Genomic DNA, 23,558 nt, shown 5'->3' on the forward strand with positions numbered 1-23,558 from the left:
TTTTTTTGGCTGATCAAGATATGGTCTACAGATTTGTTGGAGGAACGTGAAACACGTAAAAGGACCCGACGTAACTCTCGAAGGAGTAGTGCAGATTTGAGCCGTGATAATCGGCGAATTGGATCTGCCCCAGAAAGTAGGGGACGTGAATCTGAGGAAAGGCCTGATATCGCAAGAGATTATCCTAGAACATATGTTAATGAGTATCCTAATGAACAATGTGTGCCAGAACACATACCTCCTGCAGATACTCCCACATCATCACCTGATTATGTAAACATAAACATTGTAAATGAATCACGTGAGGGTAAGCATTTTAGTACTCCCAGGGGTACAACAAATGTTGGTGATGCTGAAAATCTTTATAATGAACGGACAGTGAATCAGAGAGCTGAACCAGTTTTTATTGAAATGCATGAAGGGTATGATGAAGTGCGAGTGTATGAACCATGGCATAATGAAGCAGAAAAATCTTTGGCTGTGTCTAGGAACTGTGAACAAAGTTATGTGTACAGTGACCAGTTTTATGCAACTAGAGACCCATATTATGTATCTGATGTTCAGATGCCTGCTATAAATGACAAGTTTGAAGAAGAAAGGAATGGTAATAGCCCTGTGAACAGTGCATTGAACAGGGAGTTGATTACTTCATATGATGCACAAAATTCCATGCAAAACAAAGTCCAGTTAAGCAGCAGTACTTGTGTGCAGAGGGAAAATGGTGAAGAAAGAAGACCTTCAACTGAAGCTAACAAGAGTTTTCTTCATAATGCATTAGGAAGAGAAGAGAGCCTTGAAAGTTCTGTTGGGTTTCCTTCTTATGACTCTCATGTTACCCATAAAGCTGATAGTGTTAGTTTACATATTTCCCAAAGAGGGACTGTCCAAGAAGATACTACATCCACTGGGAAATACTCAGATAGTGGCTATGATACCTTACGAGCTGGAATAAACCTTCGAAATGAAGAGAAGAAAAATGATAGAGAAGGGCCTATATGGAATGCAGATAGTTTAGAAAGTAGTCCAGAATGTTCTAGTGTAGTACGTAGGCGAGGTTTTGACCGTGCTGGAAGACGCCCAGAGACTTGGAGTCCTGAAAAATTTGACAGGTCATGGAGCACAATTGGCTCAGACTTAAAATCTAAAGTAGATGAGTCGAAAGTTGTTAGGGAATATAGCTATGAATATATCACCCCAGAAAAGAATCATGAACTGACACCACAGGAGAACTTCAAGAATATGTCCAGTTCTTTGAAGAAATCCACTCCCATCTTACCCTGTTTAGAAAGTCCCAAGATTGTTCAGGAAACTCACCATCAAGCACAAAGCCAAAAGAATCTGGTTCAGGACCGTATTAGGAAATTCACAGGCAAGGCTTTGGATACCAAAGAAATTCATATAAAAAGTAGTGGAGAATTGCCCGTGACTCAGTCAAGGCACACTGAATTAAAGTCTAAGGGAGATAGTCAGGTGGCTAATATTGATACTGAGCATCCAATTAATAGTCTACGAGAGCCACTTAAAGAACCTCTAAAGCCTATTTCCCCACAGGTTCGAAGTTCAGAAGCACTTGTCTCACCTCTGAAGGCTGAATTTGCAACATCAGAGTCTACCGTAGTCACTGCTCAGGAGGCACAGGTGAAGAATGTGTCAGACTATAAGAGAAGAGATGAAGTATTTGGTGTTTCAGCTTCTGAGGAAAGTCCCTCAGCAAGTCTCAGGTATAATTCAAGTTCAGAGCCCTCAAGCATAGAGTATAGAGAACTTAGGAGCCCTCAGGATATTATGGACTCAAGGCTGAGCCGAACAAATATCAGAAAATTTTTGTTTGATGATGATAATAAGACTGAAGAAATTAGACAGGTTGAACAGCCTGTTAATCCAGTCAAACCACCTCTCATGAAGAAACCAACACAACCATGGTCAGTGAAAGATCTTTTAAAGAACTTTGAAGAGAGATCAATAGAACACATGGAAAGAGTCAACATGAACCAAGATGTATCAAGGAAAAAATTCCATAGTGATTCAGAAATGTTATCAAATGAAAGCTCAAGTGATGAAGGTCAAAGTGAAGATCTTTATACTGCTGCATCAGATAAGATACCATTGTCACCCACTTCATCTGTTTTAGCAGAATTACGAAAGTCTGCGGATGACAAAAAAGATGTGACACCTCTTGTTCCTCCACCGAGACCACCAAAAAAGCCAACGTTAGGGGGTGATATGGATGCAGTTGTAACTCCTGGCTATCTTAGACTTAGTCTGGCAGAATCCATACAGGAGTCTTTGAAAGTCCAGGAGGATAGTGATAGTGGAGGTGAAGAGCCTAGCTGGATGGACTCTACGCTTAATAGTGAGCAAGGTAAACACAGTTACCCTCTCCCTGATAACGATACCTCCATCATTATTGATCTTGATAAACCTCCAGAGGAGGAAGCCCCACCTCCTCCACTATTTCCTCCTTCCAATGAACCCCAGAGCCCCATGATGCAACCGAATCTACTTACTGAAGAAAACTATTTGCCCATGAGTCCACCAAAGAAATTTTGTCAGGGAACCAACATTCTTGCTTCTGCGAGCTCATGCAGTAGTTTAAGCAGTAAGCATCTCCCAACACCAGAACCAGTTTACCCAGATGCTTTTGCAAAAACAGAATATGAAGAGCACACATACATTGAGATGAGTGGAGATACATCATCCAACTGTACCTCAATCCATGCCTCAAATGCTTCTGCTGCTCCTCGACTTGATTTTAGCAAAGTTCCTTGTGAGCAGATGTTCCCTCCAGAGAGCCCGAGGTATTATGAAATCGGTGATAAAGATGAAAACCAGCATTATGAATACATTTACAGAGGGCAACCACATTATGAAGCTATTTATATGGAAGTTCCAAATTCGGAAAAGGAAGGACCTGTGGGAGATGAAAAGCCTCAAATTCCAGAAAAACCTGTGGATCTTAAAGCACAATCCAGTGTTGATAGGAACTACCAGTCTGATCCTGCCTTAAACTCATCTCTTAGTAAGTTAGACCTGAAATCTCAGTCCAATGCTTCTTCTGATGCAGATGATGAGGCATCGAAGGACTTGGACAGCCTAGACCCTCCCCGTAACCCACGTTTCAGCTTATCAGATACTTTCAGGCCAGCATCCTATTACCTGAGTGGGGCAGAGCCATCCAGCGACCCAGATGCTCAGGACTCATCTGATTCTGACCTCGTTCCACCTCCTCCAATACCCATGAGTCCACCACCAATGGATGAACTAGATACTGGAGGCCCAAAGGCTAAAAACTTCGATTTTGAAAATCTGGAGACTCCAGACCCACCACCACACTTGCAGAATGCTCTGAGTGCTTCAAGATCATTGAGGGTTAGTCAGAGCAATCTTCGAGAAGATTTGAATTCCTCAAGGTCTTCAATAGGGAAAGACAAACGAATATATGAGAAGTCTGACTCTTCAGCCAGCCTCCATTCAGATAAACTGAAGAGGAGACCTGTATTTGAGGAAACACTGGAGAGTCTCCATGATGATGACAGTTTTATATTGAGGTCTGAGGACAGATATCCAGCATCAGCTGCATATCCAGAGGACTGTACAATGCCTGGGTCAGAGAAAAAATTCCAGAGGGACAGACGGAAACCTTTCCCTCAATGTGCTGAAGAAATACTTCTTCCAGGAGACAAGCATGAACCCTCTGCTAGACCAAAATTAGCATTGGATCATAATTCTTCCTTCCAGAGCACTTTAGATGCTTTTTCTCCAAAAAAGATTGAGAATCCTTATGTAAATGAAGGCTTTCAGCACAATGCCCGACCATCAATTAGCTGTCATCAGAATCCACCAGTTGGCAGAGAATATTGCAATATTCCACCAAATGCAAAGATGTTCATGCAGCCAGAGAGAGAGAGATCAAATTCCACTGGGTCACGGCCTAAGTCACCTGATCCCTATGCTGAACACAATGAGCTCTCTGCTTACCAGAATGTTCCTGTACCCAGGACATCCTTGCTGAGGAAGAGTTCTCCCCAGATGACGTCAAGTAGTGTCGAGCCAACTGGATCCCCCATGATTGATGCACTTCGTGGTGTTCACAGCCCTGTAGCCCAGCTTAATGTAAGTCACCAGCGAACATCATCAGAGGCTTCGTCTCGAAGTGTGGTAAGCCCAACTGCAAGTGTTCTGTCAGGTAGTGGTGGTGTGGCCCCTATCCACTTACGAGCAACTTCCAATGCATCTGTAGGGAGTGAGACCAGCCCACGCTCTGCCCCTTATTACTATTCTGATGTCATTCGTGATGGGGCAACATTAGCTGATGGTATGGTAGGTACTCCACGCTCTCGATCATACCAACTCAACAATCAGCGTGATCTCGAGGCAAATAAGAGGCAGGACATTGGAAGAAAAGTAAATCAGATTACAAGTGCTTCAGATTTTGAACAGAGACGTGATAGGTTGGCACATGACCTTAGAACGTCTGTTGAGTTTTTAGAGGGTAAAACAGTTCCTTCCCCAGATGAACGCAACGTTTATGACTCTGACACACTCAGAAAAATGAAACGACGTGCTTATACTCCAGACCCAGAATTAGATGCTAAAAATGTTTTCCCCCATGGCCTTTCAATCAAGACAGACAGTCCCATTTCAGGCCCTCCTGTGGGCCATCGTAGAACTCGGTCTTTGGAGGGATTGTTAGATGACCCACCACGGTCATTTGTTGGAGGAGCCAGTAATGTGCCACCATCCATTGAGACAAAGCAGATTTGCACCAGCAATTCACCTCAAGGATCTAACTTGATGAAACCTTTAGTTTCACATATGGCCTCCTCAGTTCCACCTGGTATGAGACTAAGTCAGGGCAGTGGTATGAATTCCAGTCCCTCTTCTCCACCTCCTACGCTTGCTCCTCATCGTGGTGCTTTCTCCCAGTTGACTAGTCAACGAACTTCTGTTAGTAGCCTCCACAGCAGTGGAAGTATTCCTCAGAGGACCACCTCACCTTATGCTACATCACCTTTACCAACATCTCCTGTGCCATCTTATCAAGTGGGTAATCGTGATAGTTTAGTAAGTAGGGAAAGCTCTGCCAGTCGCATCTCTTATCATGACCCAAGAGGCCCCCATGAGCTGCGCAGTCCCACTAGTCATAACACTTTGCATGAAGAGCAAGATTGGGAAGATGACAGTCAGTGGAGGGAACAACTTCGCCGAGCCTCTGTGAGACACACACGCTCCTTAGAAACCCTGGACGAAGGTAGGCCAAGACGGCCAGGTGATGGTAGTAACACTGAGGGCCGACCACCTGCCAGATTAAGCGTACCAAACAATCCATCTCAGGCAACGGAAGAAAGTAACCAACAGCGATTACAACAGCTCCACTTGGATGAATACACAGTGGACTATCGGGAGGGTCGTGTTGGTTCCAGCCAGCATAAGAACATTGGTGGTGCACATTCTGAAACGCTTGAAAGAACCCGAAGAGGCCTTACTTGTTTAGAAGGTTATGAGTGGGATGAGGCAGAAGAAAGATTCAAGAAGCCAGGTCATTTAGGACGTCTTCAGCAGCCATTGCCACAACAGCTACCCAGTAACATGCAAAACCAGCCTTTTTTAGCCGACGGCCTCCCACCTTCACCCGAGATGGAGTGCGAGGACCAGCGTCAGTGCCAGCAGAGCCCAACGCTGCACCTCGCCCCCGCCCCACCTTCGCCACGCCCGCAGCTGCAGCAGCATTTTTTAGCGGGCGACGGTGAGGGCTCGGACGTGTCCTCGGGGGTAGGAGGGAGGCCTCCTGGTGAGAGTGAGGGGCAGGAAGAGCAGTTGGCTGCCTCACCCACAGAATCCCCAGAACCAGAGCAAGCCTCCGTCATCACCACGATCCATCCTGCACCAGATGTCATCCCAGTTCAAGGTAAGTTGTAACTGAGTATTACGATGCCATATATACTGTAACACTTCATGAAATGTAAGAATGGTATTAGGTCTTGCTTGTTTTGAACAAATGAATCTATGTGATGAACTGATACAAAATGGTATCCGTATGAAATGGAAAAGATCTTGATTGGGGTTGAAGAGATCTTCAGTTATCTGAAAATAGTTCGTTATAAGATGGGAAACTGTTCATGTACCGTTTGGTGAAGACTGTTGTTCCTTAGAATTGTACCATACGGTTAAGATTAATGTTCTTACTTGATAATTTTTTTTAGGGATTCTATCATGTAAAAAGTATGAAAGACATTTTAAAAGTCAGATTTCATATGTACATATCTGTGTAATGTAAATGTTGTAACACAACTTTTGATGTATGTATTTGATTAGAGCAATTTACAATTTTTTTTTTGAACCTAATGCTAGTTGTAAAGAGGACTGGCAGATATTCCAAATACCACCATTGCCTTTTTTAGCACAAAGTAGGGAAGACTGTCACAGGTTTTTGTTCCCATCTCACAAGTTGTAAAGTTAAATCATACAGATTTTACAATGTTCAGCTGCAATTACAATTGACGAACCCCAGTAATATCCATGTGTGTAATATTTTCTGGTAACATTCATACAGGTGTTAAACTCTTCCCTATGTTTAGTTTTGTTTTGTTACATAGGCTTGGGTTGGCTATGATGTGTTTATTGCAACACGTAACAGGAGTAGGCAGTATGCCAATCACAGTAGATCCTTTTTTTTTTTTTTTGACTGCCCTGTGATGGACGATTGAGGAACAGGTAAGTTATTATGGAATGAGAGTATTTGTAGCTGCTACAGTGACTGTTTTTCTCATTCATATGTTGTAATGTATATCCTCATAAAACCTGCAATGGTTATGAAGTTTGCACACCACAAGCGCCACACATCATGTTCTTTTGAAGAAAATGTTGTGAGGATGCGATACCATTATGATTCTTTGGGGAAGAAACTTGGACATTTCATACAAAGAGTTGTTTGTGTGGAACAAAAATTTAAAGATGGCTAGAGAAACCTGTAACCACATGTGTAATCACTATGCATAACAGTTTTATATTTTTTATTCCTTTCGATTTACCATTTGTGCCCATTTATTGACATTTTATTTAAATTTAACGTCGATTATGACTGTGTTCAGTTATGTTCACAGTGAAAACTAGCACCATATATATATATATATATATATATATATATATATATATATATATATATATATATATATATATATATATATGTCGTAGAAGGCGACCAAAAGGGAAGGGAGTGGGGGGCTGGAAATCCTCCCCTCTCGTTTTTTTTTTTTCAATTTTCCAAAAAAAAAAAAGGAACAGAGAAGGGGGCCAGGTGAGGATATTCCCTCAAAGGCCCAGTCCTCTGTTCTTAACGCAACCTCGCTAACGCGGGAAATGGCGAATACTTTGAAAAAAAAAAAAAAAAAATATATATATATATATATCAAAACTATTCGCCATTTCCCGCGTTAGCAAGGTAGCGTTAAGAACAGAGGACTGGGCTTTTGAGGGAATATCCTCACCTGACCCCCTTCTCTGTTCCTTCTTTAGGAAAAAAAAAAAAAAAAAGAGGGGAGGATTTCCAGCCCCACGCTCCCTTCCCTTTTAGTCGCCTTCTACGACACGCAGGGAATACGTGGGAAGTATTCTTTCTCCCCTATCCCCAGGGATATATATATACACACACACACACACACACACACACACACACACACACACACACACACACACACACACAAAGGCACAGCCGATTCAGATTTGTCGTTTGTTCTATACTATTTTGCAGGTTTTGTAAAGTTTGAATGAGAGCCCCGCTGAATCAATATACCACAGTATCATTTTAATAGCAAAAGGACCACATTGTCTCGCAGCTCTTAATGCTTGAGTGCCGTTTTTGTTGCTCATACAACTTTCATTTTTATTTTTCATCATATTTTTCTTAACTTTACAACCCTTTTTCCTTTTAATTTTCTTCATTGTGTCCTCTCAGATTACGTTTTACTTCTTTGTCTTGTTTCGTTTTTCTCGGTTTCTATTGCTTATTTTCCCTTTTCACTCTTGCTATAAAATTGCTTTTCATTGTCATGATGTACGGGTTTATTCACTCTTGATTATTTATTGCACTCATTTTTCCCCCCTTATCCCTGTAGCTCTTGTCTTGCCTCCAGGTCCGCATTGTTTCCGTCTGAGGTTCATCCATCACGATCCACGATACCTCTGAAGTTTGGCCCTTGCTTCCTGTCCCCTCATTGGCTCCATGCTTTCATACATACATCTTACAGTTTGATCACACAGCGCTCTGACCTGGTGGTTCTCTCATTCATTCTTTGCTTTTTTATTCCCTTTCTTCCGTTTCCTTCACTTCTGTCCTCTCATATCTTCACCCAACGGTCCTCATCTTCATTTTCTTTTCAAGTTTTCTTATGATAAGTCAACCCTCACATGATTTTCTTGACCGTGGTGAACGATTGGTATAACCTTATGAACGGCTGCAGTGTGAAACCGTAGAAGAGTACAGAACAAGATTTATAATCTCCCCAACGCCTCATTTGGAATGATCTAGCACTTCGATTTTTCTTTGGTATATCCGGGGAACTTATTTCAATGCCGTGTAGGGAACCTGACGTCATAGCTGACTAATATCGTCATCGATGATGTCATACGTAACAGCTCACCGTAAGACTTAATTGGGACATTTTTTTTACCACCACTTTTCGTGAACCACCTCTTTTTTTTGCCACATTTTGAAAAACGTCCGCCGAGGATATACTGTTGAGTGAAATTCTGTCATGGTATATTTGAAATCAAATAAGTTTCTCGGACGAATTTAACGTTTTCTTGCATTTATCGATTCGTTAACATTTCCTCATAACCAGTTACTCTGTGGAGGCCAAGACCGAGATGGACATCTGCGATCGGTGACGTAGATGTCGTGGGATTAATTTTTGTCGTAATTAGTTTTAGCCAGTAGTGAAGTAAGAGGTTAAGAGCGAGATCATCTTACCTCTGGCTTGTGAGCATTGTCCGGTAGATCGATGTTCAGCGGCTCTGCACCAGCTCAGTACACCCGCCACGTTTCTCCCATTCCCGTTCCCGGGGATGTTGTACAGAGCAATGCACGTATGCCATCGCCAGAGCTGGGGCATCGGATGTCCTTCTCCTGGGCCTTCGGGTTGTTCAAATGATGGATGGTTGTCTGGTGGTGACGAGTGGCACCTCTCTCTCTCTCTCTCTCTCTCTGTGGGATAGGTTACCAGTTTGTCTTGGCGCGTCGCCATTGAGGGAATGACCTCGTCGGTTGCAAGATAACTGCTTGGCCGAAAATTGGTCCGATTTGATCCTTGATGGCGTTAGTGTCAAAGTATGTGAGGTCTGGGTTTTATACGTTTAGTGGGACTGCTGTTGAAAGAAGGTGACATAAGATCTCGAAGCAGGTTTTGCGGACTGGGTAAAATTGGCACGTGGCAACTGACGGCAGCGCGACCTAAAGGCGAAGTAAGGTGATGGCCGCAGCAATAGTGTGGCTAGAGCTGTGGTGGAGTAAGGGTACGTCTTCCTCCGCTGACACCCGACTCCTCGCCCTCAGTGACAACCTTGAGTGAAAACCCCAGTGATCGGTGAGACTGATGGACTACCATACTCGCAGTTGTAGTCTTGTTATGTTTCTGGGAAAGAACATTCATAAACTGTGTTTTGACCAGAATATAACCAAAGGACGACCGGCTTTACTTTTTTTTTGTTAATATTTATTTTGAGCCCGAAAGACTGACATTGCGCGGATGTCACTAATGAACTTTTGATTTTAGAAAGGAATTTGTCGTATAGGGGATGGGAGATGCACCAAGTGTGGGTGAAGGCACGAAGGTTGCGACGCCCGGAGGTGGTTCAGTCTCCTGGGGTAGTCGACACTCTGTCAGCGTACTCCTCGCATGTATAAATTTTTTCCCCTCTGACCCGGGATGAATTTACGTAATTCCTTTAAAATGTCACCCTTGTACAACTCTTGATTCTTCGTCGTGTGTGTGTGTGTGTGTACTGCTCTCTATTTTATACGTACATACACGGCATTGGCGTGGCATGTGTGATTGTTAGCAGCGTAATGAGCCGACTCTGCTGGCAGACTTTTCTGTCATCGTGTTGTGGTTGATGTGGTGGTGACTGCGTCCGTGACACGATGCCGATCCCCGCCCCTCCACAGACCCATGGACCGTAACCGCGACTCAACGGCCCGTCCCTGTTAGTGTGGTGGGACGTGTCACGGCCGCAGACAACATGTAGTGTGTGGGGGGCGGGGGGCAGAGAGCAAGTGTGAGGAGCCAGGGGCTATGCAGAGGAGGCCCTCCCGCAGGACATGTGTATCCCAGGGTGGAGGAGGGGAGGGGAGTGGGGGTGGAGGTGTTCATGATCTTGGTGCTTGCCCCCCCCCCCCCCCCCCCCCATCTCCCTGTCATTGACCCTGGACCATGTGTCCAGTTTGCTCCTAAGTGACCACTACCACCGCCGGCGCTTCTGCAACCCTCTCTCTCTCTCTCTCTCTCTCTCTCTCTCTCTCTCTCTCTCTCTCTCTCTCTCTCTCTCTCTCTCTCTCTCTCTCTCTCCTTCCCCCATCCTCCCCGTACCGTGGACCATGTATCACCCTCCCGTCCTCCCCCAAGGATCTGGCTCCTTATTGACTAATTCTACTCTCGACCTTTTCCACGTGGAGGAATGGGAACTCGGCGGCGATTTCGTTCAAGAGACCAACTGTTGAACAGTTTCAAGCGTTTTATTGTTTATATTGTGGCATGTGGAGGTGGCAGTTTCCGAACTGTCTTTGGTATACAGACGCGGGAGAAGGTGGTTTGCGCGAGACTGGTTTATAGTATGTGCGTCTGTATGTCCGTCTGCTGAGGGAGCGGAGGGATAAACTCGGCCGTGAGGGGAGTGGTGGGGGACTGGAGCTATCACTGTAATTAACTCGTGTTTTGTGACATCAATGTGTGCCAGTGATGGGGGAGGAGGGGTCTCCAGAGCGTCGTGTGTGCGCGTGCTGCTGGTGGCTGGGGTGAAGTTGGGTGTAGATGTGTTGTGACTGTAGTCAGGTTTAGGGTGTAGGTACCGAGTGTGCCGAGTGTATTTTGGTGTAATACTAAGGGGTTTTTGTATCTTTGAAGCGTTCCCAAGTATTCTGACGATGATTTAAAGTATGTGGAAAAGTATCGTAAAGTGTGGTGTGTAAAGAAAAAATAAAAGGTGTATTCCATAAATACACAACATTAGGACGACATGATTTAAGTGTGTACCATGTGTATTTGTACAACATATTATGTAACCGTGTCAATTTCACGGGAATGCGTTGATGGTGTAGTGGGTAATGGCAAGGAATATATTATTGCATTTAAATACCCGTGCCTTGAAGTCAGACGTACGAATGCTTTGAAGTCACATCAGAATAATGCATTAGTGAAGTGTGGCATATCCTCAAGGAGAGATGGTGCATCGTGGGCTGTGTGATATAGCGTAGTACGACTATATTGTAGTGTGTGTGTTCGCTTAAAGTATAGGAACGAGGGTAAACAGCTGGCCCCTGGGTGTTGACAGTAGACAAGTCCAGCCCTGGGTGTCGACAGTAGACAAGCCCAGTTCTGGGTGTTGACAGTAGACAAGCCCAGCCCTGGGTGTCGACAGTAGACAAGCCCAGCCCTGGGTGTCGACAGTAGACAAGCCCAGCCCTGGGTGTCGACAGTAGACAAGCCCAGCCCTGGGTGTCGACAGTAGACGAGCCTAGCCTGGGTGTTGACAGTAGACAAGTCCAGCCCTGGGTGTCGACTCGACAGTAGACAAGCCCAGCCCTGGGTGTCGACAGTAGACAAGCCCAGCCCTGGGTGTCGACATTAGACAAGCCCAGCCCTGGGTGTCGACATGAGACAAGCCCAGCCCTGGGTGTCGACAGTAGACAAAGTCACACCAGTTGTCTGTTCAATTTCTTCATTCTAAGTATGATGTGTCGTGTGTCGTTTTTATTTTTCGTTTTTTTTTAATGAAATATTATACAGCTGTCACTCGTCTTGAATGTCATTTAATCTCCCCGACCTTTTTTTTTTTTCCTATATTATTTCGTGTTGCTGTTGTAACTGAAGAAGTGCTGGAAAGGTCTCGGTGAAGGCTGGCCTTGATGCTGGTGGTTTCCTCTCGGCCACACATGTGGAGGCTTTTGTCTCCTGTGGTGTGGAGATCGGAGACGAGCGTGTCATATGTGTGTGTGTGCGTGTGTGTGTGTGTGTGTGAGAGAGAGAGAGAGAGAGAGAGAGAGAGAGAGAGAGAGAGAGAGAGAGAGAGAGAGAGAAGGGAGGTGGGGAAAGTTAGGTAAACACGTAGTCATAAGCGAAGTCAAACATATGGTCAAAGATGCGGGTGAAAGAAATGTGTTGTTTTGTCATTTATAAAGATTGCTGAAGGACGTTATATATATATAAGATATTGGTAAAGAAGGACTGCTGGAGGATATATTGTTTTATATAAGGTAATGTAAATCACAGCGACGATCGTGCCTAAGTGTGTGGGTGCGTGTCGTATATGTGTTCCTTGGGTGTGCTGCTGCATAAGTCATACTAAACTCGGGTTGTGAGAGCAACCGTTTGCCTCCCCCCCCCACACCCCCGTTCGTGTTTGATGAAATGTCATCGTATTTACTGATGAATTACGGCCGGCAGTGGGGGGGACACGAGTTGACAAGAACTTCAGGGAGCTGCATCGGTGTGTATCTTGGCGGGTTTGAAATGAACAGTTAGCCTACAAAGCAACTGGCTCAACTTAGTGAAGTGTGATGTCATCTGACTATACACTGATTGGTATCGTCACTGCTGAACTGGGGTAGAAATATAAGAGACGAAACCAAAGATATTAAAGGTCCATTTGCGTTTATTTTTGATATATTGATATAGCAGTATTGTAGTTATCAGAGAGAGAGGCTAATGATAATAAGAATAACACTTAATTGTGATAATGACTTATTCATACCTGATTCTCGTGCCTGGGCAAGGTTAGCGTCAGGAATAGAGGAACAATGGCCTCATTTGCGCCTGTCAGAAGCTGTTCACGTATTGAAATCACATCGTATCTCCAGCTGCCAACCCCCCCTACAGAATACTACTCGTAATGTCAATATTGAACACTGGTTTACGTGCTTCCTTGCCGTAGTGAGTCCATCATTTCCCTGCTCCTGTTTGCAGAGCAGCATCAGGGGGTGCAGGAGCCCCGTATAAATGAACTAAAGTTTATATCTCGCACCGTCGTGCTCAGTGGTCGCACGATCGTACCTCAAGGATCGTATGGTCATGCTTATGGAGTGGGGTTGGGGGGCGCACCGCCGACGCGTCGTGCCCAAGGGGTTCGTACCGTCTGTCATGCCCCATGGCTCGCGCCGGCGGCGTCTCGTGTTGGTTAAGGCTCCTGTGCTCTTGTGTCCACGGCTCGTGCCGCGGTGCTCCAGGAGATAAGACATATCGTTAATCACGTAGGTGGACCCTTGGGGGACAGTGGTGGACGTGTGTGTGGGTGTTAGAAGGCTGCACACACGCCTGTATCCTGGGATAGTGTTATTGATTATAGAGTGGCAGTGAGAGTAGCTGCACTCACTCTCTCTCTCTCTCTCTCTCTCTCTCTCTCTCTCTCTCTCTCTCTCTCTCTCTCTCTCTCTCTCTCTCTCTCTCTCTCTCTCTCTCCTCTTCCGGGACGCCCAGCCTCCCTACCGATACTCCTGCACCCTCACCCACCCCACCACGATAATAGTAGTGGTTTGGTATTCAGGGTAAGGGGGGTTTGTGGCCGGGGGAGGAGTGGCAAGTAGATGTTTTTTTTTTTTTTTAACTGTGCTGCGAAGATGGGGTGGGTGGGTAATGCTGTGTGACCAGAGGGGTTTATTGTGTGACCACTATTACGGTCGTGTTGCCGCCTCTTTTAACCTCTCCTACACATGCCTTATCTTGATCTCGTGTGTACATGCGCATATGGCATCCCCAGCTAACGCCAGGTAACCCATTCATCGACCAAGCCCTGGCAAAGGGGGGGCTGAACAGCTGGGTTTGTCTGTGTGTACCGAAAGTCCTCTCAGGAGTTCGACCCTGGGTCCGGTAGATTGGTGGGTCGCAACGCTGACCACCTCATTACAGAGATTGTACTATGTGTGTGTGTGTAGTTTTGTATGTGGATCTATGTATATTTGTAGGAATATTCATGTAGAAGCTTATGTGCTTAGGTTTGTGTATGTGTGACCGTGTGTGAATGGAGATGTGTGATTTTACGAGGGAGTGGAAGCAGGAATGTCGGCACTTACGTGTGGGAATGGAGGAGCAGAATTGTCTTTATACGAGGGAGTGGAGGAGTAGGAATTACGTAATATGAGGGAGTGGAGGAGCAGAAGAGTCGGTGTATGAGGGAGTGGAGGAGGAGAGGTGTGGGTGAGGGAGGGAGTGGAAGAAGAGAAGTGTCGGTGTATGAGGGAGTGGAGGAGGAGAGGTGTCGATGAGGGAGGGAGTGGAAGAAGAGAAGTGTCGGTGTATGAGGGAGTGGAGGAGGAGAGGTGTCGATGAGGGAGGGAGTGGAAGAAGAGAGGTGTCGGTGTATGTGGGAGTGGAGGAGCAGAAGCGTTGGTATGAAATGTTCTCATAAACCTTCTTATACGACAAGACTTGAGGGCTTCATCTCTCTTTTTTTTTATGACGGTGGAATATATATATATGTTACTGTTGTCGTGTCCGCTGAAGGAAGAAAATGGAAGGGGGGGGGGGTGTTCTGCTGCGTCGTCAGCAGAGAGAGAGAGAGAGAGAGAGAGAGAGAGAGAGAGAGAGGTTTCTTTTTCAGCATCATCCCTGTGGTCACGGTGATGGAGCCTCTTTTCGTGTGTCAGACACCTCAGCACTGGGTCTGGTGGTCATGCTGGTGTCCGCTGTTGCATTCGTCCGGTACAGCGCGTGTCCGGAAGCGACTCTCTGGTTGTCCGGTAACGCGAGCCCTCCTGGCGTTGGAGGTTTAGGGAGTCGTCCGGTCAAGATTTATGTACAAGAGTGACGCCAAAGAGGATCTGTTTGATGGCCTGGTTTAAGGAAAGTTTACTATTACTATTTTTTTTTTTTTTGTAACATCCCTGTAAAATGTTGAGAGAACTGGCGGATAGATACTAATAGGTCTTTACGAGGCTGTTAGCGATAGTGAAAGAGATCAGAAATATGAAACATTAGCGTGATACGGAAATCGGACGGACGACATTTTAAGTTCAGTTGTTTCAAAATTATTATTAGTACTCTCTTCCAATGGGGGGGGGGGGGGACGCCCCATGATGATGTGGAGGACGACCTCTGGCGTTGGGTTCTCCCTCACGACCCCCGTCACCTTGGAACGACGTTCCGTGGAATGGCTCTCCAAAGGGAACGCTTTGCTGGCTCCTCCCGGCGCGGGCATGGCCGGCTTGACGGGGTGGTGTCGGGGGTGATGAGCGGCGTCTCGTTTACGACGGTGGCGGAGGAGGCACCGCGCTGGAGTGTGCACGTCTGCCTGGTGCCAGCGTCTGTCGACCAGGCACCGGCACTGTTATATAACGGTAGGCTGTGTTGTTAGGGGGAGGGGTCGTAGAATTATTGCAGTTCTCTCAACATTTCGTTAGCGTGATTGGGAATGTCATATTGCTTACACGCGAGAGAAAATTATGGAAGAAATTTTTTTTTAGGGTCTCTGAAAACGTCTTTCATGTTTACCAAGTTATGGAGTGGGCGGCGGTGATCGTATTCCAGCCTTCCGCTGTTTTTCTTGCTTTGCACCGGGCATCGATCCTGGATCCCGTCATAAAAAAAAAGGGGGTAACATTTTCACCTTCATCCTTCCCGAGTATTGTGACCGAGGTACATGAATCCTTCCCTCCCTCCTCCCCAGCCTGTAAGCTTACGATTAACAACCCCGAAGCTAAGAGCTTCACCCCGAGGTCTTCAGTAGATTAGGTGTGGCCTGGGAGGACACGACCCGAGACACGCTGAGTCGTATAATACACGGAGAGCAGCAGCAGCAACAACAACAACAACAAAAAGAGTAAGGGAGTCTGCAAGATAAGGTTGTAGGTACAACACTTGCTGGGGACGATGCTGCACCATCCTGGAGGTTGTAGTTGCCGCCGCTGCTGCTACCGGCGGAAGGGGTCGTGTTGGCCTGCTTGTTATGTCCCTTCCGCTCCACTACAACTGCTACGCTCTGATCCCCCTGGCTAGAGGAGGAGGAGGAGGAGGCTGTTGGATGTCTGGGGACGGCGTGTGAGGGATGTCTTCGGGCTCTCCTGGGGATAGGGAGAGAGAGAGAGAGAGAGAGAGAGAGAGAGAGAGAGAGAGAGAGAGAGAGAGAGAGAGGTGTCCAGGGATGAGTTCTTGGAAAGCGCGGGTCAAAGGGAGGGAGAGATGTTTTAGAATAACGTTAAAGGAGAAGTTTGGGAATGGTGTTGAAATGGACGTAAGCGAAAGGTCCTCTAAGATTATATTTTAAACAGACAAGCACTGTGGTCTGTGGGTGACTGTCACTGTGAGGACGCCCTTCCTGGGCGAGCTGGCTCTGGGGGTGGACAGTATGGTCGACCACCAGGAAAAAATTCTAGCGAGTTTCTCCGTATTTCCTTCGACGCTGTACCCTGAACTGGGGGCCAACACTTCTTTCGGTTCTTGGGGGATATTCAACGCTCTCCTGAACCGTGGCCAACATTTCTTTCCTTCGTGACGATGTATATATATTTATATTTACTTATTGAAAGTGAAATGTGTGTATACATTCTGCTCTGAAGAGGTGCTAAACCTGTCGTTTCTCGTTAATGAAAAATTTATAGCGTGTGTTTTAGGTCATGGAGCGGCTGGCTTTATCGTCAGAAAGTGTCGGATCTCATCAGTGTATCGTACAGAGGTGAGGTCCCTCCCTTTGGGCCTGCCTCTGTGTGTGTGTGTGTGTGTGTGTGTGTGTGTCTGTCTGTCTGTCTGTATGTGTGATCACCCCCCAGCCAGACACATTCCCCAGCTATTCTCCACCAGTTTATCTCCGGGTAACTTTTCCTTCAGCCATCGCAGCATCTTGGGCCTCTGCAGCCACGCTGCTTTGGGTCCGTTGCAGCGACGCGAATCGGGTCGTCATTAAGAGCGAGAGCGCACACACACACACACACACACACACACACACACACACACACACACACTCCGTGATACAGAGCCGCCCCCACGGGGTCTCCCGTATTAGCCACCTGTATAGAGCTGCCCCCGGACGGGCCTTGACCCGGGGACCCGTGCGTGACTTTCGGGGGTTCCGTAATCCCGTGTGTGGAAGAAGGTGTGGGAAAAGTTGGTTACTTTTGTGTGTGTGTGTGTGTGTGTGTGTGTGTGTGTGTGCGCGCGCGCCTTTTTCCCTAGTGGTTGGTACTCTGTGTTGCGGGGATGGGGGGAGAGGGTGGTAATTTTTCTCTCTCTCTCTCTCTCTCGTTTTTTATGAACATGGTGGCACTATTGGGGAAGACAGAGGCAGGTGTGTGTGTGTGTGTGTGTGTGTGTGTGTGTGTGTTTGGACAGAGCTGGCTCCATGGAAGTGGTTGTGCGGAGTGGTTTGGTGCCGTGTTGTGTGGTGTCGTGTGGTGCGATGCCTTGTTGTGTGGTGTCGTGCGGTGTGATGTAGTGCCGTGTGGTGTGGTGTCGTGTGGTGTCGTCTGTGTATCTGGTTATTGTTTTGATTATGGTATTTTTTTTCCTTACGTTGATTTCTTCAGGCGAATTTAGTTGTACTTTTTTTTTTTTAGCTGTACCTAAGGTGAACTTTAGCTTTAGCTCTAGTGATCTCAGCTATACTCATTGCGTATTTAATATACATCTGAAGAATCTTAGCTTTGCATCTCATGCTAGCTTTCAGTTTGGGTGACTCTGTTTTCTGGCAAATTTGGTCGTACGTGGACGACTTTTAGATTTTACCCTCTGGCGATTTTAGCTTTGCCTCCGATGATCATAGGAGTACTTGTGGTGATGTTAGCTGTACGTCTGATTATTTCGGCGCTGCTGCTGTTTGGTGTGGTTTCAGCTGTGTGGCTGGTGATTTTCTACGGTAGACTGGTTCCTGCTTCTCAATATTTTCCCCAGTTTGGTGGCGGCGTGTTGTCAGACAGTTGATTACGAGTCTTGAAGCATTACTGAGTCACTCTGGACATTTCTCCATCATCCAGTATATATATATATATATATATATATATATATATATATATATATATATATATATATATATATATATACCACAACGACGGTACGACCCCATGGTGTATGCCGGCCAAACCATTATACATCAGGGTCGTACCGTCGTGCTCAAGGGGCGTAACGTCGTGCTCAAGGGTCGTACCGTCATGCTCGAGTCGTACCGTCTTGGTCAAGGGGCGTACCGTCGTGCTCAAGGGTCGTACCGTCGTGCTCAAAAGTTTAGAGAGAGATTTGGCCAACTCTGACGACATGTGATGACCGTATTGCTGTCACGTGATGACCGTATTGATGTCATGTGTCCACCGTAATGGTGCCATGGGATGACGTAGCAATGGTCGGCTTACCAGCCCGCTACGCTGGCGACGTGTGGAGGGAGAGTTGCGGTGCCAGTAATTGGTTCTCTGGCGCGCGCGGTGGCGAGAGATCTCTCGCCCTCCGCCTCGCCTCCCTCCCTCCCTCCGCTGAGATCGCTTGGCCTCGGAGTCTAGTGGAGACGGTAAATGGCGAGGCGGGAAGAAACTAGAGCGAGCGTGATTACCGTCATGAGAACACCTCTGTCACACACACACACACACACACACACACACACACACGCAGGTGCTGCCACCTGGTGGCTGAAGTAATTTTACTCACACACAAAAATATAAGTAACCATTGTAACGGTAAATTGTTTATTATTATGTGAAAATGGGTCTTTATTTTTTTTTTTTTTTAACTTTTCTCGCGTCTGATGTGTTATGGTGAGTTAACTTTGATTAAGCTGAAATTGTTGATTTGTGAGTCGGTCCATACGCCGGGAGGTGATTAATGGACAGCCCCTCTGTATTTATATACACATATTAATCTCGGCTGACTGTACGCTGCAGGTGATTAAGTAGACAGTGCCAACGTGTTCGTCCTGGTATTAATCACGGATGATTGTGAACGCATGAAAGCAATTGATTGGAAATTGTATTCGTACCTTACAGACGACGATGTGAAAGAAGTGCAGTCGGACTACACACACACACACATTATATATATATATATATATATATATATATATATATATATATATATATATATATATATATATATATATATATATATAAATAACCTGTGACCTGGCTTGACCCGGAAGGTTTAGGTATGACCTGAGGAGATGGTCGGCTCCTTTACTTCTCATGGAATAATTTGTCTTACCGATATATATTTTTTTTTTTCACAAATTATTCTGTTGAGGGAAAACTGTCCATTTGATGCATTCGAATTTTGAGCAAGCCTCTTCCTTTGTTTCCTCCTGAGTTAAGCATGGTTCAATGATTGGAACTGAACTTAATTGCACGATGTAAGATCTGCGTTTTTGCAAGGGAGGAACACAGGCGAGGGGACGGGTTTTGTGGCTTTTGAGCCGAGACGGTCGGGGCGGGCGCACATGTGTGTTACCAAACACGTACAGGTCTTTACCAGAGAGAGAGAGAGAGAGAGAGAGAGAGAGAGAGAGAGAGAGAGAGAGAGTCCTTGCGAAACCTGTCTCGTAAGTCCTTCGGCCAGTTGAGCACGCTAGCCTTGACCATATTAGGGACCCCGGCTCCATGATTAAGGATAGCTTATCGGGGGGGGGGGGGGTGTTCCGAACCCCGGAGGAAAACACACACACCTAAAAAACAACTCAACCTTATAAAAGGGGAATATTTTACGTGTAAGACACCCGGGTAACGGATTGCGCCGTGGGAAAGGTTAGGGATTGGTCTGTGTGAGTCTGTGCGAGTGGGTTAGTGTCTTGCGGTTGGGCATCAGATCAGTGGGAAATGATGGTTATCATCACAGTGATGTGTGTGTGTGTGTGTGTGTGTGTGTGTAGCGACGCGCGCATACGTGGGTTGTTAGGTCGTCGAGTGATTGGAGATGGTAAGAGGGTACCGAAGAGGTGGTGCGTGTGTTATGAGTATGCATGGATGTATGTATGCATATTGCAGGGTTTGAGAAGTTAAGTATGTGTGTGTGTGTGTGTGTGTGTGTGTGTGTATACATTACGTGCGTGCATGGGTTATGAATGTGTATTTTTTTTCATGCGTTCATCTTTTCATCTTGGAGGACGTTAACCCGACACAGTGGGCCTGTTATCCTGGTTGTGGTAGCGCAACACAGAGGAGCTGGTTTAGAGAGTCTACGCACCTGTTGAGGTTATTAGCGTCAATACCGTACAAAGAAGATTTTACGCATGAGACAATATAGTCTGCAGTAAACTTACGCGTGTGTAGCGTACATTACCGCGATGTGTGGGGGCTTCCCTCACGCTCGTACCTACCAATGATTTATCCCAGGAATCTTTCTCAACGCACGACAGTCATATCTCTCTCATGTCATTCATTGAACAAACTCTTCCTTCACGAAAGAAGGTCTTTATCCCTTATGCGTTCGTATTCGTATCAGTGTTCATTAGTGTTACGAAGGTTTGATTCGTTTAGGCCGACGTAAGGAGCCCCCCCCCCCCCAAAGAAGGAACCCTTATTTTTGCAAGATGGTCGTTTGTAGTCACCGAGGACGAATTCATAAAGTTTTTCCTGTTTAGTAACAGTCTGTTTTTACCCCACAACCCCCCACCTTCTCTTTCCCTCCCCTCCCCCTCTTCCACCACCACCACCACCCCCAGTAAGAAGTCGTGCATGTAGAAGTACTGTTACACAACCCGAATTTAAAGCGACGCCCGAGTTGCACGACGTGGCTCCGGCCGGGAAGTGTTAAACCCCGGTCACGTAGTGTGTCGTTCTTGTGCCGCCCCAATGCTCGCGGTAGCCTCCCTCCTCCTCCTCCAGATGCTGCATTTTTCTTGCTCTCCGGATTTATGCGGACGGAATTAGCCACGGGATTGCGACGTAACATTATCCGTTCCTTCTTGAGGCTTTTTCGTCAAGCCGCTTCCCATGGAGCTGACAGATTAGAATTAAGGGCCGAATGGGAGTTGAGGGAGGTACAGAGAGAGAGGGTATATTTATGGCCAGTGGCTGGCTAAGAGGGTGTGGAAAGCGCGATAGCTTTTGGCCATGTGTTAGTCACGGGTTCGAGGTGTGAACACAGACTGTCGGGTTTCGAGGTGGCCTGACGTCCCCCGTCCCCTTACACAATAGCAGTAAATCCCACTGAATTAATTATAGAAGATCAGAACCCGTCAGCGCAGACGCACACTTGACGGGGTCTGTGCTGTGGGACGGTCCACAAAAAACAGATCCTGTTAACGGCATTCGACGTGTCTGGTGTGTGTGTGTGTGTGTGTGTGTGTGTGTGTGTGTGTGTTTACTAAGGCATGCCTTTGTTTTGACATTAGTTATGTTTTTATATATATATGTTTTGATGTAATTATATATGTATATATGAATATTTGTGGTGTTACCGGACTCCGCCAGCATGAGGTTTACACCGCGTGGCTGTAGCATTTTTTGCCAGTGGACGAGAGGAACGTAGTCTCGCAGAGGAAACTTCCCACTCAGAAAGGAGTCCGTCATTTCCCTGCTTCTGATTGCAGCGCAGCCTTTGGAGCTGCGCCAGCCTGGTGGGAATGAGGTTCTGGGGATCGAGAAATTGAATGTATAATTTTTGTGTTATTGAAAAACTAACCGGAAGACATTACACGTTCAACATACATACATACACATCTACAAAATGATTTTGGTTTCTGAATTGAGATGGGATGACAGTGTTAGAAATGTGTTGACATTGTACGAGTTTTTGGACCTCGCGTGATGTATGGGCGGCGAGCGAGTCGTGGTGAATTCGTGGTGATGATGGGGGATTGCACCTTAGCCAGACATTGGTTTTGTTCGATAAGGTTGTGGGAGAGATGGTGGCCTTGCCCCCCTAGCGGCGGCCTGGGGTCAGAGACGGGATGTAGAGCCACCCATACTGAAATATAGGTGGAATATTGTATCGCTTCACCCCTCCAGTCTCCTGTTGTGTCTCCCGATGCAGGACGTCTCTCTCGAACGTCTCTCTGTCTTCCCGCCTGTATCCATCCGTCTCTCTGTATCTATGTCTCTATATCTGCTTATCCCTGTGTATATTTGTCGGTTTGTGTATTTATCTGGTTGTCTGTTTGTTAGATATTTATTTTGATAATGGTTTCTGTCTTTTATATATATATATATATATATATATATATATATATATATATATATATATATATATATATATATATATGTTTTCCTATGAGTCCACGGGGAAAATGAAATACGATAAGTTCCCAAGTCCGTAATGATCACATCATCAGTGGAGACACAAGAGGGAAATATACCATGCGATTGTATGTATGTATAATATTTATTCATTTCTCTATCTCCGCGTCTGTCATGAACCTTGGCCCTGCCTGCCCGTTCCTCCCACATCCCATCCAGATATTTCCAATAATCAATCCTTGGGGAACGGGAAGTTGATGTGCTGTGTGTACAGCTTGTTCCCACCGCCTCCCGCGCCTCCCAAGTCGCGTGGTCGTGTGTTCGTGTACTCTTACACCACCATGGCGACTCTCTTGTTTACTTATTGTTCTGTCTCGTTCAACCGAGTTTTGTCGTTCCGTCATCTGATGCCGGTAGTTGAATCAGACGTTTAGAGACGGTTGATTTTACTTTTGATCGCTGAGGGAAGGCATTTTTGATTGGGTTACAGTTGGGTTACACACACACACACACACACACACGATGCTTAAGGTTACAGTACCCAGCCTCATCTCCTCTTTGGGGGAATGAGGGGTAACAGAAACGCATTACTGCTGGCGGTGGAAATGCCAGAGCGTTCATACTCAGGGAACACTTCGCCGGCATCAATTAATAACAGTTCCCTAATAGACGGGTTGAACGATATTGTAATTATTAAGCTTTGAAATCCATATTTGATCCCCAGCGTTCGCAGGCGGCTTATGATTTAGTCATAACGATGTTTTAAAAATGAAATATTCTCAATAAAGCACCTCATTACCGAGCCACTGGTGTAGGCTGGAGGCTGGTGCAGGCTTGTGGCACTGGTGTGCGCTTGTGGCATTGGTGTAGACGTGAGGCTGGTGCAGGCTTGTGGCACTGGTGTGCGCTTGTGGCACTGGCCTAGGCTTGTGGCACTCTGTTGTGCCCTGGACACTACACCGTGTGTTCACACCTCTCCTGCCGAGTATCCTTCTGCCAATCTTAATTCTTCATTGCTTGGACTCTCTCTCTCTCTCTCCCTCTTGGTCAACACTCGTCTGCATCCAGCACGCCCCTCACACTTCATTTTAAATCCCTGCTTCTTGTCAGCCCTGACAATTGTTCTCTGTTCTGTCATCTTCTGTGCTTCTTATACCTACGCCATTTCGGTTCTCCCTCTGCCCGCCTTACTCATTCATACCTCGGGTGT

At 46.2% G+C, this 23,558-nt stretch overlaps 1 protein-coding gene across 15 annotated transcripts in view; it reads left to right on the forward strand.

Annotated features, from left to right (window-relative positions):
- LOC139760351 (uncharacterized) overlaps positions 1-23,558 on the forward strand; it is a 492,128-nt gene that overhangs the window by 288,014 nt on the left and 180,556 nt on the right. For all 15 annotated transcript variants that reach the window (XR_011715318.1, XM_071683401.1, XM_071683413.1 and 12 more), the window contains one exon: positions 32-5,908. Coding sequence is in view for 14 of the 15 variants with exons in the window: in XM_071683401.1 (XP_071539502.1) it covers positions 32-5,908 (5,877 nt within the window). In the remaining variant the exon portion in view is untranslated. The remainder of the gene's footprint in view (positions 1-31; positions 5,909-23,558) is intronic.

The sequence above is a fragment of the Panulirus ornatus genome, chromosome 36 (assembly GCF_036320965.1).
Source record: "Panulirus ornatus isolate Po-2019 chromosome 36, ASM3632096v1, whole genome shotgun sequence".
Taxonomy (NCBI): Eukaryota; Metazoa; Arthropoda; class Malacostraca; order Decapoda; family Palinuridae; genus Panulirus; species Panulirus ornatus.